This window comes from Trifolium pratense, linkage group LG2 (assembly GCF_020283565.1).
Source record: "Trifolium pratense cultivar HEN17-A07 linkage group LG2, ARS_RC_1.1, whole genome shotgun sequence".
NCBI classification, from domain to species: domain Eukaryota; kingdom Viridiplantae; phylum Streptophyta; class Magnoliopsida; order Fabales; family Fabaceae; genus Trifolium; species Trifolium pratense.
Window position 1 is genome coordinate 53,686,485 of NC_060060.1, and position 14,503 is coordinate 53,700,987.

The 14,503-nt window shown below is 35.7% G+C and overlaps 2 protein-coding genes across 2 annotated transcripts; both read right to left on the reverse strand.

Annotated features, from left to right (window-relative positions):
- Positions 1 to 508: 508 nt before the first annotated feature.
- LOC123906214 (non-specific lipid-transfer protein-like) lies at positions 509 to 1,271 on the reverse strand. The gene is made up of 2 exons (XM_045956075.1): positions 852 to 1,271; positions 509 to 730 (listed from the first exon to the last, which is right to left on the reverse strand). The coding sequence occupies exons 1-2, from the start codon at positions 1,187 to 1,189 to the stop codon at positions 718 to 720; spliced, it is 351 nt and encodes a 116-aa protein (XP_045812031.1). The 5' UTR covers positions 1,190 to 1,271; the 3' UTR covers positions 509 to 717.
- Positions 1,272 to 8,468: 7,197 nt separating this feature from the next.
- LOC123906216 (E3 ubiquitin-protein ligase RGLG5-like) lies at positions 8,469 to 12,834 on the reverse strand. Its single transcript, XM_045956077.1, has 12 exons — positions 12,402 to 12,834; positions 11,919 to 12,266; positions 10,937 to 11,021; positions 10,712 to 10,852; positions 10,501 to 10,614; positions 10,320 to 10,417; positions 9,923 to 10,002; positions 9,620 to 9,725; positions 9,392 to 9,519; positions 9,093 to 9,288; positions 8,915 to 8,971; positions 8,469 to 8,812 (listed from the first exon to the last, which is right to left on the reverse strand). Exons 1-12 carry the CDS (start codon positions 12,411 to 12,413, stop codon positions 8,732 to 8,734), a joined length of 1,446 nt encoding a protein of 481 aa, XP_045812033.1. The 5' UTR covers positions 12,414 to 12,834; the 3' UTR covers positions 8,469 to 8,731.
- Between the last annotated feature and the right edge of the window lie 1,669 nt (positions 12,835 to 14,503).

Below are 14,503 nucleotides of genomic sequence, written 5' to 3' on the forward strand. Positions count from 1 at the left end.
GATGCTGTAGTTGTTTCTCTGCTATGTTAAATTTGATGTGTTTTGGAGGTTGTAGTTTTGTTTCTCTGCAGTGTTATTGGAGGCTGTAGTTGCAGGCCAGTTGAGGGTTTTTATGCTCAGTGCTGTTGGTTTCGATTAGTGTTTTGCTGCGTCTGGTTCAGCTGTGTTCTGCTGGTGTAACTGATCATTTTCGGGCTGGTGTTTTTATGCTGCTGCCCGCGTTTTTGAAGCCTGCTGTCGTGCTTTGTGCCACTGGTTTTTTTCTCCTGCAACTCGTAGAGTTTTAGTTTATAGCATGTTTTTGGTTTTGCTATTGAGGCTAGTGTTCGAGAATCGTGTTCAGACACGTTTGCTTAGGGATCAATTATTTTGGATCATTCTTGGAATGATGTTTCATATGTTATGTTTCATATGTTAAATTTCAAAATCTTGTCTTGAGTATTACTTTTTTTGATATTTTTATTTTGTTAACAAGATCCACAAACTGAAATTAAATAAAAGAAATTAGTTAACTACATAAAAACACCCAATTAAAATATTTCACTATGTAATTTATAAAACAACACATAGAAAACTATCAAATACAGTCTGGTACAAGAAGATAGGGCCACATATAACATGAGCCTCCATCACTCTCATTCTTATTCTTAATAGCATTAAAAGGAACTTTCATATATAGTGAGAAGTTTCCATAATCTTGCATCTGCAATGTCATCTTCAAGCCTTGATGCTGTATAAATACAACAACAAAAACAAGTCAGTAAATCAGCAATGAAAGAAAAAATATTTATGAAAAAAATACTAAAAAAATTGTAAAAGTTTACTAGAAAACAAAGCTATAAGACACATACGTAGCACAGTTGGTGGAGGTACTGATCTTGTATGGAATACTAACACCACATTTGCCGGGAAGAGCACCGGCGTTGTTAGTATTCAAACCAGAAATAGCACCAGCAGCATTTTTCAAGCAGTTGCAGGCAGCCTGACGATCAGGTGTGGTAACGGCGGCGGAGTTGAGTCTCTTGACTCCAGCACAACAGGCTGGAGAAGGACTAGGACCACCTTTAAGGTAAGGAATGCATTGAGCAAGAGCACTATTTACAGTTCCACATGAGATTCCAGCTTCTGCCATAGGTGCAATTACTATGCAAACCAACAAAACAACACATGCTACCTTCATGTTTGCCATTGTTTTCTTAATAGAAAATGTGTTTTTTTGTTTTGAATTTTTGGTTTGGAATGTTTGTTTGTTTGATGAGTGTAATGAGTTGGGTGTGGGGGTTTATATAGCAAATAAGAGAAGGTGGGAAAATGAGTATAGTGATGGTTTTTGGCAAATGTCAAAGATTGGGTGGAAGTTATAAGTTGTATTAAATGAAGTCTGCTGCATACTCTTTAATTATTTGCAACCTGTCTCACTATCATTCGATTTTAATTTAATGCTTTTGGTACGCTGTTAGATTCATGTTAATAATGGTTTTTGTATAATTTCATGATCATTAATGAATAAGGTACACGTTATGAACTCTTTGCCAAATTCGATGAAGTTCGGGTATTCTCATACTCGCCACAATCTCGCCAAGGATAAAAAGTACAATTCTATAACTGATCGAATTCAGGTATCTTTGTTCAGCTACATCTCTGTATAAACTCATGTACTGAAATAGGGTAAAACCCAAATCTAGTCAATTTGAATTTTGTCCGTCAAAGTTAGGACAAATTCGATTGGATGCCCACAAATACGGGTTTGTTGTCAAACTTACTAGTGCCCCCTAAGATTAAGTTGTACACGAGAAAGATATTCGACTTCAAATCGACCACCCACTAACTATATTTATGGCTATGGGCAGGTTTGTTTTTTCAATCATATTTATTGGCATGGATACTCCTACTATAATGAAGTGCTCGTACTGGGTATGTGTATATGGTACGTATATGATACTAGTACGTATCAATCCATATTTATTTTTATTTGGTTGACACGGTAAAAATGTGGACTGTAGAAAAATAACAAAGTATTTTTTATTGAATTTCAATTCTCTCTTGATTTCGATGAAAATTATGCATGTTGGACAAAGCAAATATATATTGAAAGCATGATTAGAGAAGTGTGGTTAAAGCACATGGTCAATACTCAATACACAAATAGTTTGTTACTGTATTTTACTATTTTTTATAAATAATTGAATTTTTTTTTTTCAACATATATGTTTACACAACAAAAAGGTAGTAATTCAATAACAAAAATGTTGTAAATAAATAGTAAATATTCTATTATTAGGAGTAATCTTCTATTAGTAATTTGTATTTGGCCCATGAGCCCATTAGGTTAGAATAGCCTATATAAACACATTAGTGATTGTAAATTATTCATAACTTGAAATATAATAATATATTCAGTTTTCACATGGTATCAGAGCCTATCCTTGATCTATTGTTGGGCTTCCCGCATCGTCCACGCTTCAGGCCCATTGGGCCCGAGCGTGAGGGGGTGTGTTGGATATTCCGCCTTCATTGCGGTCCGCCCCCATCCGCCTAATTGCGGCATTTGGGTTGCCTTCATTGCAGCCTCCAACACCTTCATTGTGTTGGGTGTGAAGGGGTGGATTTAGTCCCACATTGCTAAGAGATATGGCCTGTGTAACGTTTATATAGCTTGGGCAACCCTCACCTTACAAGCCGGTTTTGTAGGGATGAGTTAAGCCCAATATAAAATCTCACATGGTATCAGAGCCTATCCTAGACCTATTGTTGGGCTTCCCGCATCGTCCACGCTTCAGGCCCATTGGGCCTGAGCGTGAGGGGGTGTGTTGGATATTCCGCCTTCATTGCGGTCCGCCCCCATCCGCCTAATTGCGGCATTTGGGTTGCCTTCATTGCAGCCTCCAACACCTTCATTGTGTTGGGTGTGAAGGGGTGGATTTAGTCCCACATTGCTAAGAGATATGGCCTGTGTAACGTTTATATAGCTTGGGCAACCCTCACCTTAAAAGCCGGTTTTGTAGGGATGAGTTAAGCCCAATATAAAATCTCACATGGTATGCTATTCTAACCTAATGGGCTCATGGGCCAAATACAAATTACTAATAGAAGATTACTCCTAATAATAGAATATTTACTATTTATTTACAACACTCCCCCTCAAGCTGGTGAATGAATATTTATCATTCCCAACTTGGAAACAATTCTTTCAAAGTTATTGCCGTTCAGCCCCTTAGTTAGAAGATCTGCAACGTTGCCTTGGGAAGAGACATATGGAGTGCAAATTAGACCACTATCTAATTTTTCTTTGATGAAGTGTCGGTCAACTTCAATATGTTTGGTCCTATCATGTTGCACTGGATTATGAGCTATGCTAATAGCAGATTTATTATCACAATAGAGTTTCATTGGTTCATCACTCTTTATCCTCAAGTCTTCCAAGATGCTTTTCAGCCATAGTAATTCACATATACCTTGTGCCATTGCCCTGAACTCTGCTTCAGCACTAGATCTGGATACCACGCTTTGTTTTTTACTCTTCCAAGTCACAAGATTTCCACCTAAAAAAGTGCAATATCCTGTAGTTGATCTCCTATCCACAATTGACCCTGCATAGTCAGCATCAGTATATGCTTCAAGTCCCACACTTCCATTTCGTTCGAACAAAATTCCTCTACCTGGAGTTCCTTTCAAATATTGAACAATTCGGAGTGCAGCTTGTAGATGAATCTCCTTTGGTTGGTGCATGAATTGGCTGACCAAGCTTACAGCAAAAGCAACATCAGGTCTAGTATGTGATAAATATATTAGTTTGCCGACCAATCTTTGATACATTTCCTTATTAACCGCAACATCTTCTTCTGCATTCCCCAACTTTATATTTGGATCAATTGGTGTACATGCAGGCTTGCATGCTGTCTTGCCAGTCTCTTGCAAAAGGTCGGTAATGTATTTTTGTTGGGATATGAAAATTCCTTTCTTAGAGTGAGCCACTTCTATTCCCAAAAAATACTTCAATTTTCCCAAGGTCTTAATCTCAAATTCCTTGGCTAAGTGTTGACTTAACATTTGCTGCTCCTCTTCATCATCGCCTGTTACGATAATGTCGTCCACATACACCAATAACACTGTGACTCCCCCTGACTTAGAGTGTTTAACAAATAAAGTATGGTCTCCTTGACTTTGTTTGAAGCCCAAACCAACCATAACTTTAGTGAATCTTCCAAACCAAGCTCGTGGTGATTGCTTTAGTCCATATAAAGCCTTTTTTAACTTACACACGGTGTTGGCAGCAATATCTTCACGATATCCAGGGGGTACATCCATGTAGATCTCCTCTTCAAGTTCTCCATGAAGGAAAGCATTTTTTACATCAAATTGCTGCAAGTTCCAATTGTAATTAGCTGCTAAAGATAATATCACCCTAACAGTATTCATTTTTGCAACTGGAGCAAATGTCTCAGAGTAATCTATTCCATAAGTCTGAGTGAACCCTTTGGCTACCAATCTTGCCTTGTACCTCTCAATAGATCCATCAGCCTTGTATTTTACGGTGTATACCCATTTGCACCCTACAGGTTTCTTTCCATTTGGTAGAGAGACCAATTCCCAAGTATTGTTCTTATCAAGTGCCTCCATTTCCAAATCCATGGCTTGTTTCCATTTCCTGTCAGACAATGCCTCAGACAAGGAAGTAGGTATTGTGGTAGTGTTTAGACTTGTGAGGAAGGCTTTATGGGTAGTTGATAATTGTTCAAAGCATAAGTAATTGGATAGAGGGTAAAGTGGCTTGTTGGTGCAGGTTCTAGTTTCTTTCCTATGGGCAATTGGGAGATGCGAGTCTTTAGAGTGTATTGGTGTTACTTCTCTTGATTTTGGTTTTTTATGTTTTATCGGGTTGGGTTCTTGTAAGGTTGAACTAGATTCTGGTACCTGAACAGGAGAAAATTCGGAAATTGAATCACTAGATGTTGAAGGGTCAAGGAAAGTTTCTTCATGTAATGTTGGATTGGATTCATGGATATGAGTAGATTCGGGAATGATATTCTTTTTCCTTGTGTATACTAAATTCTTCCCATATCTTACATCAACACCAACATTTTCATCTTTTTCGGAATCAATTTCAGTCTCAACATTGTCACCTCTAGTTTCAACATTTTTAGGATCAATTTCAGTCTCAACATTGTCACTTCTAGTTTCAGCCTCAACTTCTGGTCCGAGATTAAGGTCAGGAAGTATAAGAGACTCATCTTCCTTACTTGTGTTCTCCCCGTGAAGATGAGTTTGAGCGAAGTAACTTTCTTGTTCATGAAAGGTGACATCTCGAGAGACAAAGAATTTATTAGACGGTGGATGATAACATTTGTAACCCTTTTGGGTGGAAGAATACCCTATAAAGACACACTTTAAGGCTCTGGGATCAAGTTTCCCTCTACCATCACTATGGATATGGACGAACGACTTACACCCAAATATTCTAGGAATGAGATTACAAGAGGTGGACATATCAGGATAAAATGAGGATAGAACCTCCATAGGAGTTTTAGAGGCAAGGACACTAGAAGGTAAACGATTTATGAGATACGATGCGGTTAAAACCGCCTCTCCCCAATACTTCTTGGGAACCTTATTTTGGAATAATATAGCACGTGTTTGATCTAACAAATGCCTGTTTTTTCTCTCAGCAATCCCATTTTGTTGGGGTGTTTTGACACAAGAGGACTCATGAATAATACCCTCTTTTTGACAAAAGGAATTAAGTCCTTGATTGAAGTAATCTTTGGCATTATCAGACCTGACCCTCTTAATACTCACTCCAAACTGGTTTTTTACCAATGAGAAGAAATGTAGAAACACAGAGGTAACCTCGGACTTTTGTCTTAGTAAGTAGACCCATGTAACCCGAGTGCAATCATCGATGAAGGTTACAAACCATCGAGCACCCGATATATTTGGAACATTAGAAGGACCCCACACATCAGTATGAATTAAATAAAATGGAGAAGTACTCACTTTGTTACTGACCGGGAAAGAGGCACGTTTGTGTTTAGCAAGTTCACACACCTCACAACAAAGACTCTCAACATCTAAATTTTTAAAAAAGGAAGGAAATATTTGTTTCATGACTCTAAATGAAGGATGACCAAGACGACGGTGGTATAGAAAGACCTTATCCCTGTTGGTCTTAATTGATTCCGAAAAAAGTGAGTTGTTGTTGTTGAGTGGATTTGGGGGGAGATTTTGGTTATCCAAGTAATAAAGACCATTCCATTCTCTCGCATTTCCAATTGTCCTCCCCGAATGCTTATCTTGAAAAACACAAGCATTGTCATAAAAAATAGCATTACATGATAGGTTTTTTGTGAGTTTTTGTATGGAAATTAGGCTAGTAGACAATTTGGGAATGTGAAGGACATTTCGTAGGATTATAGATGGACTTATTTGGATATCTCCTTGACCTGCTACAGTTAAAAGGGTACCATCTGCTGTGGATATTTTCTTGTTATTGAGACAAGGTGAATAAGTGGAAAATTGTGTGGGTAAGGGTGTCATGTGGTCAGTGGCTCCAGAATCCAGTATCCAATATTGGTTATAGGGTTTATCCGAAGCATTAAATCCAACAGAAAATTGAGACTTACCAAGAGAAAGTGGAAACGGAAACATACCTGAATATGCCAGAGAAGTTGTAACCGTTGTTGGTGTCTCCAATTCACTAAGAAAAGATTTCAACCTCTTTATTTCATCTTGGTTGAGTGGAACAAATCCTTTTTTTGACATATTGACCGATGTCATGTGATTGTCTTAATAAGGAGAACAAAATAGCAAAAAAGCCAAGTTTTTTTTTTTTTGAATGAACAGTGACGCACAGTACGGTTATGAACAGTATGCGCGTGAACAGTGTCGTGGATGAACAGTGCCACGTGAACAGTGATTTCGCAACTGTTTGCTGAAACTGCAATAAAGGCAATAGTAACAAATCCTAATCCTGCAATGAAGGCAGTTAGGGTTTATGACCGCAATGAAGGCGGCTAGGGTTTATGCGGAAGCAAGGCCCTCAAAGAACGAGAGCTCCGATGCCATGTGAGATTTTATATTGGGCTTAACTCATCCCTACAAAACCGGCTTTTAAGGTGAGGGTTGCCCAAGCTATATAAACGTTACACAGGCCATATCTCTTAGCAATGTGGGACTAAATCCACCCCTTCACACCCAACACAATGAAGGTGTTGGAGGCTGCAATGAAGGCAACCCAAATGCCGCAATTAGGCGGATGGGGGCGGACCGCAATGAAGGCGGAATATCCAACAAAAAATATTTCTTTGATATTTATATTAACGTAATATTTCATTCTTAATTATAAGCAAAAATCAATTTTTCAGATTCATTGAATAATTTGTGTATTTGATTTATATTATAGACCTGATACATTAGTTATTCAATGGACGACGTGTTATTGGTACCGAGGTTTTGGTTCATTGGCTGGCTGTGCGCCCCTGGTGGTGTGAGAGTCCCTTTGGGATTTTGTGATTGTTTTTATAGCCTGTCTGTTGTTGATTGTTTTGCTGTTTTTTGGGTTTATTTTGTATGGCTTTTAATTGCCTCCTGTGTGCTGTTTGTCTGCTATATTATGCAGATTTTGTAACTTTCTCATCTTGAGTATCTCTTGTGCTTATGGATGAGTCACTAAATATATTAGCTGATTCAAAAAAGAAAAAGAATTATGTTACTGCATATACACCATTCCAGAGCACATAGTTTACAAAAAGGCATCTCGACTGAACTTGAAAATATTACTGATATATTCGCAATTTCCATGGCTTGCGAGAAGGTTAGATATGGCGTGCAAAGTTCTTGAGTTCTATGCCAGCCAATCAATATACAGCTGTTTCACTCAATGCATTCTTACAAGTAAGTGATGCAAAATATTGTGTTTCGATATATTGATCTTCTAAGAATAACTGATTCTGCTTTGTCTGCAGATGGGTGGCTCTGCTCTATTTAAAAGATATAAATCTCAGTTCATAAAGATGTTGAACGTCGTCTCAGTCAACTTTTTAGTTAATCTAAAATCACATAATGTACCAGAATCGAAGATTATTGCTGCGGATATACATGCTTATATAGAAGATTAAATGTTCCTTCCGGCACCAGAAGGAACGAACCTGTGTTTAAATACGTTTTCACGTGCCAGCATGGGATGATTTCCTATTTATGGATGAGTATGAGTAATATAAACTAATGTGATGTAAAGAATGAGGGTACCACCAAGTAGAAATTTTTTATTTCCTTCTTTGTTATTCGTTGAAGGCTGTTGCATTTGATTTGGGCAGAATAAAGTTTGAGAGCCGAGTTTGATTTCGTTCTTTCAAATATTTTCACAAACCTGAGCAAAGGCATATTTAAAATATACCGAAAGTGTGGAATGGTTAACTAACAAAATTAGGTACTAGTAGTATACTGTATATGATAAACAGATGTGAACAAGCTTCGCAAACAAAACAAAAAAGGTGTTCATTGAAAAAATCCAGACAATTCTTAGCGAGACAGTTTACTGAATAACATGATGCCTTCAATGCACACAAAAGGAAAGAGCGAGAGCGAGCACATATATACAAAAGGGTAACGCTCATTCTTTTATTCTTTATAAACAAAAACTCTTCCTTACTCTGATGTTCTAACCTTATCAAACCTTGATGAGTAACCTTAATCTGCCAATGAATGAAAATTTCATTGAAAGCAGCACATATAGCTAGTAAAGCTTTATCCTAGTACTGATTCTGCTCCGACAAATGGGACAAAATTCGAGGTCTTCTCCACATCCACAACAAGTCTGCCATGTGAGAAATACAAGGGAGAAGGGAAATAACTTAATATATATATTGACCCCTTAATATAGATAACTCAATATAGCAGCATGTAATTAAATTTTTACCTGATGCCCACAACCAAAAGCCATATCCTTCGCATCGGTAAGACAAATCGGGCAAACCTGCGGTCAACAATGATTATGAATGGTTGTGATGACATTAAAGTTGGAATTTGGAAAGGAAAACTATGTTTTAGTTAAATATGAAAGATGCTTCTCGCATTGGAAAGCATCGTCTCAATACCTTATTATCATGTAAAGAGCTTGTAGATGGTTGTGTGCGATTGTGAACACCGCTATCATATCCATAGTCAGTACTCCTAGGCACATTCTGCTGAAAACTGTTTGACCGAAAAGATTTTCCACTGATGCTGGAAGAAGTCCTATTATAAATTGGAGCAGGTAGAGGAACCCTATCTGGTGAATGTCCCCTCCGTGAACTAGTACAATGAAGACACGAGATTTTCAAATTCAGTTATAAGTTATTACACCAGTTAAACCTTCCTAGCAGATTTTAAGTGCCATATTTTAGTATTTTATTACCCCAATAGGCCAAGCTCTATGGTTGCCTTATATTGAGATGGTATCTCCATCAAAGCTCCAAGAGCAAACTCTGTCTCTTTCCGAGTTGGATTTACATTCTTCGACATTATCTTAGTAAAATTCACAAACTACATCCAGCCACAAACAAAATTATCACATCTTAACATAATAGGAAGAATATCATTTATATATGGCAGGTAAAAAAGGGTTAAGTGAATTGCACCAAACCTGGAAATTGTCAAATGCCCGAGAAGGGATGTTATCGTCAAATTCCTTCATCATCTCCCACGGTCCATCTCCAACTCCTACCAAAACTATTGACAGTGGATACTCACTGCAATTTAAAAAGAGTATAAGATTCTGAGAGTCTTCGGTACCGACATTCTAAGATGTAGAGGTTGAAACTGCTTATTATATAAAATAAAGGCCGAGACAGGGCCAAGCCTAATTCCATTGTGACAGGGTGCCATCCTGAAGGGAAGAATGCAGAAGCTGAATGGTTTCTACATGAAAGAAAACTAAAAAACTCACCTGGCTTTTACGATCGCATTTATTGTCTTCTGTTCCTGCGGACTTAAGTGGCCATGTTCTGTATCGATGCTTCTGGTCACCTGCGAAAAACAAGTCGAGCATCAGTTTTTGAAGCACTATCACTGAGCAGAAACAATGAATATCTACAGCAGACTAATTTCATTCATGAAAACGTTACAGAAATGTAAGCATTTAGTTTTCTATTGCAGCTAATAAGATATTGTGTGTAATATTATGAGCTATGAATGATATATATTGTTAGCATTTTCAAGGCAAACCTTGCAGTTTGTTCATATATATATATATATATATATATGAAAGTTAAGATGATTTATAAAGAAACAAAGACCTTAAAAGTGCACCTATGAACAATGTGAAATATGAATTCAAGAATTACCTGTCCATCTGCAATTATGAGAAGGACATGATATTGGCCAGCACTTTGTTCAACAATAGTTATGGCCATTTCAATAATAGGGGCAAACGAAGTCGGTCCTGTTTTTATGAATGCCACGCGTTATAACGAGTCTGATTAAAATAATAATCTAAGATAACAGGTGAATGAACAAAGGCAAAACCTGCAAGTTTGAGGTGAGGAACAATTTCTCGGTATCTTTCCAAAACTTCCTCAAAACCATTGCATAATTGTTCTTCTGAATAGAAGCTAAATACATCTTGATCATGTGTAGATGCTGAAAAATAACAGACAGAAATAAAACAATCATGTTTGCGCAAAGTGTAAAAAGAAACTACGTTGGAAAAAATATTTAGCTTCACATCCGTCGTTACCATCTCCAAATCCAAAACATGGAATTAAGTTATCTTCATCAAAAGTAGATAGAGTTTTCCCAATAATAGAGATTGCTTGTTCATAAGGGTTTTGACTACTTCCAATGTGATGTAAACTTTTTCGGTTGAATGAACTCTTCCCTGATAAAAAGAAGTATATATTTAGCTTAAAATTTACACACACAAAAAATATTCAAGCATGAAAATGCGAGTAAGAGATTACACCTGTCCACTCATTGCTCTTCGTGAAATCAATGCCGACAATGAGATTAGAAGATTCCAGCCCAGCATTTGCAAGAGCAGCAGTAACCTGTATTCAATTCACTTCATTATTTAACAATAATATCATGTATTTTCTCTCTAGAGTTGCAAAACAATAAATTTTGGTTGAAATGCTCAATGAATTATTTTCTCCTCATGATAACTTATAGAAACAAACAGCTTATACAAAATTAGTACAAGTTTATACTCATTTTCTTTTTGTTGATTATAAAAGCAGCTGATACATAAGTTCTTATATGATAACTATAAGAACTTATGAATAAGTGCTTAATTATGTTATTTATCCAAACACCCCTAAATCTTATATTATAAATTTTATTGCAAATGATTACAAGCTTAAATACTTCACTCCTCGCTGTTTAAGTGGCAGAAAATTGAACTTTGATTTCAGAAATAAAACTCAAAACATTTCCCTTTTACCCAATTATATTGAAATTATTAAATTGGTCCCCTTTTAACCAAAATATTGGGCACAAATGGTTAATGAGCTCCCCCTAGGACGAATCGTTCAGAAGAACCCGAGTTTGAGTCATGGTGGAAAAAATTCTTGGCCAGACTTTACTTACCTCGCGGCCCAACTCAGGATTACCGGGGGCGCTTCCCCTGGGAACCAGAAGGTTAAAAATCAATAAAAAAATTGGTCCCCTTTCCTTTTCATCTCAGTTTCTTTTTTTCCTTTTTTTTCCCCTTTTGCCTCTTATACCTAAACATCATACATGTTGCATTCACATTACCAAAGAGTATAATTGTTCAAGTCAATGATAAAAATTAAAAACAGTATCCAATAAGACTACTGATAATGATAATGACAAACAAAATCAAAGATCAAATCAAACAGTTCCTCTTACATACATATAACAAATTAAAAACAAATAAATAAAAACTACTACATGCAATGATAGAATTAAAATCTAATTAACATTACCTCATCCAGTGAATGATAATTATCAGCTATCCTTGAATACCTCTTATCTAACTTCTTTTTAGGCTGTGAATTCTCATAAAATGGAGCTGATGCAGCTTGATGGTGAGGTGTCTGATGATAAGGACTCTGTTGAGGATATGGTGATTGTGGTGGATATCCATATTCATCATAATTATTATTATTCCATGAAGATGAAGAATCTGAAGACCCTGAAGACCTATATGAAGAAACATGCTGCTTCTTCTTCCTAGAAGACCCTTTTGAACTACTCCCTCCCATAACAATCTCTTTCACAATAAAACAAACTATACACAAAAAAATTGCAACCAAAGCTGTCCAAGTTTCTAGCTGCAATTCATAAACATATACATGAATCAATGTTTATATAACTTAGGCTGAGAAATCAAAGTAAAATAACCATAAAAAAGGAAATTTCTAGGTCATTAGACAAAGAAAGAGAGTGAGTGAGACTTATTCATATACCTGATGATACATTTCTACAATAAGAAATTCAAGAGAAAGAAGAGTGTTGTTAGAAGGAACCCAGCAAGGTCAAGTCAACTGGTTTAACTTTTTCACTTCTTTCTTCTAGTTCAAACAAGTTTCAATTTTTTAAGATTAATCTATATCACATCACATAATCTATAAAAAAAGAAATTGATTTTTTTTATTAATGAGAAGTATTCACTAACTTTGTCGATAATTAATCTCTGTTTATAAACCGTGACCATCACTCCTACCATGTTTTTTTCTATCCACAATGTCCGAAGAACTTTACATAAGAAATTTGAGTTCAGTTCCACTTAGACAAACTTTAATTAAGAGATTTAAGATCAGTTTTTGTATAATTTTTATTTGTTTATGGGTGGGACACAATTTTTTATCAAAGAGTATATCCATAAACACATAGTGAATTAAATAATGTGTAGGAGAATGGTTGAGTTTATATGGACATTTCACATCTAAATGTTTGCAAGGAAAGGTTAACATGTATCTCGAATATCAGTTAAAGAATCAAATGTACTAAGGTTTTCTCAAAATTTGTGCAGTTAATTCTTCAAAAATACAAATAGTGATTTTCAAATATAAAAATTTACTTATTTTATTTCTTTAATTGATGTCTCGGAATACTAATTAGCATCAACCATTTTTATATATGAAGTTAACAAGAAACTAATGATTGTAATTAGAAGTAAGTAGTTTTGTATCATATCACAAAGTTGACATGGAATCTTCTTTAATCAATTTATAATAGATTTTCTCCACCGATGCTTCCTAGTAAATACGGTGCAATTTTGTACCATATCATAGTTGACAATGCCACACAATCAGAAACTACATAGAATGTGACCATGTTGGATAAAGTTTGGTTATTCTAGAACAAATAATATAAGACATAAATAAAAATTGCATAATATTATGTAGACTCAATGGATAATGACTTAGATCCGTAATGGTAATTTTCTCTCATGTCATCATCCTTCCTCCAAGTTAGGTTTTGATTTGGTTGGATGGATACAATAATGGTTTTGGCTAAAGCATAAAACGTTAAATTTGCTTATACTACATGAGAGTAACAAGAGCATACCTGTAAAAGTTGTAAATCTCAAATGTAAATGAATTTAATGAATATTGTTGTAGGTGGTTAGAGTGGTTCCCCTAACTCATTCCAGTTTCGAGTATATTGGTGGAATCAAAGAGTAGATCTGTTTATATTTAGGTTAATTCGGTATTTATTTGGATATGTATCCTTAAATCTTTGAGATTGATAATTCTGGTAGGTTGACAAATAGATTTAGTAAATTTTTTGATTTATCCACTCGACGTTATACCGATATATATCCAAATAATATGTGTACATGTATCAGAGTGTTACGAATATTTAACCAATCTTATAAATACTAGTGGGTCAGGCATCGGTGTCTAACTTATGTCAAAAAAAAATATGTGTTATGTTATGGTGAGTTTGTTAATAAAAGATTCTTGCTTCTAAAAAATATGTGTTTTTTTTTATAAAAAAATAATGTGTCTTATGTTATGGTAAGTTTGTTAATAAATTTTTTTGTTGCTACTAAGTAAAAAAATAAGGATATTGTTGGTATTATATATCAAAAGTCCACACTAAAACTCATGTATTCTCTTTATATCTAGTATAAATAAATATAGAATAGATACATTATCTTGTCTTGTGAAAATCAGAAAACAATGAGACTATAGATGAATCTAGAAAACTATTAAGCAAAGCCGAAAATATACACTACAGTTTGCCTATGTCGGCCGGAGAAGAAAAAAACACTACGGTTTACCCTCAACATTTAAGTGGAAAAAGTATCTCAACCATTCATTTTAATCTAACGGTTGTAATTTATTGCTCTCACAATAAAATATTCATCTCATCTAATATGTTCAAGGGAGGGAGGTAGGGTTGTAAATGGATATCCATGGTGGCGGATAGTATGATATTTGTGTGAATCCACTCCGGTGGATAAATATTTTATATGTGTTCGCTCCATATCCGTGCGGGTATCCACAGACTTTGAGATATCCGTGGATATTTTTAGATATCCATGGACGAAATGACAAAT

What these genes read in the sequence shown, in the direction of transcription:
- LOC123906216 (XM_045956077.1), bottom strand. An exon ending in ATTATCATTCACTGGATGAG is followed by an intron (nt 11,022 to 11,918) that starts GTAATGTTAATT and finishes AATTGAATACAG; the next exon opens with GTTACTGCTGCTCTTGCAAA. An exon ending in GAAGAGCAATGAGTGGACAG is followed by an intron (nt 10,853 to 10,936) that starts GTGTAATCTCTT and finishes TCTTTTTATCAG; the next exon opens with GGAAGAGTTCATTCAACCGA.
- LOC123906214 (XM_045956075.1), bottom strand. Translation starts at nt 1,189, where the DNA reads ATGGCAAACATGAAGGTAGCATGTGTTGTTTTGTTGGTTTGCATAGTA.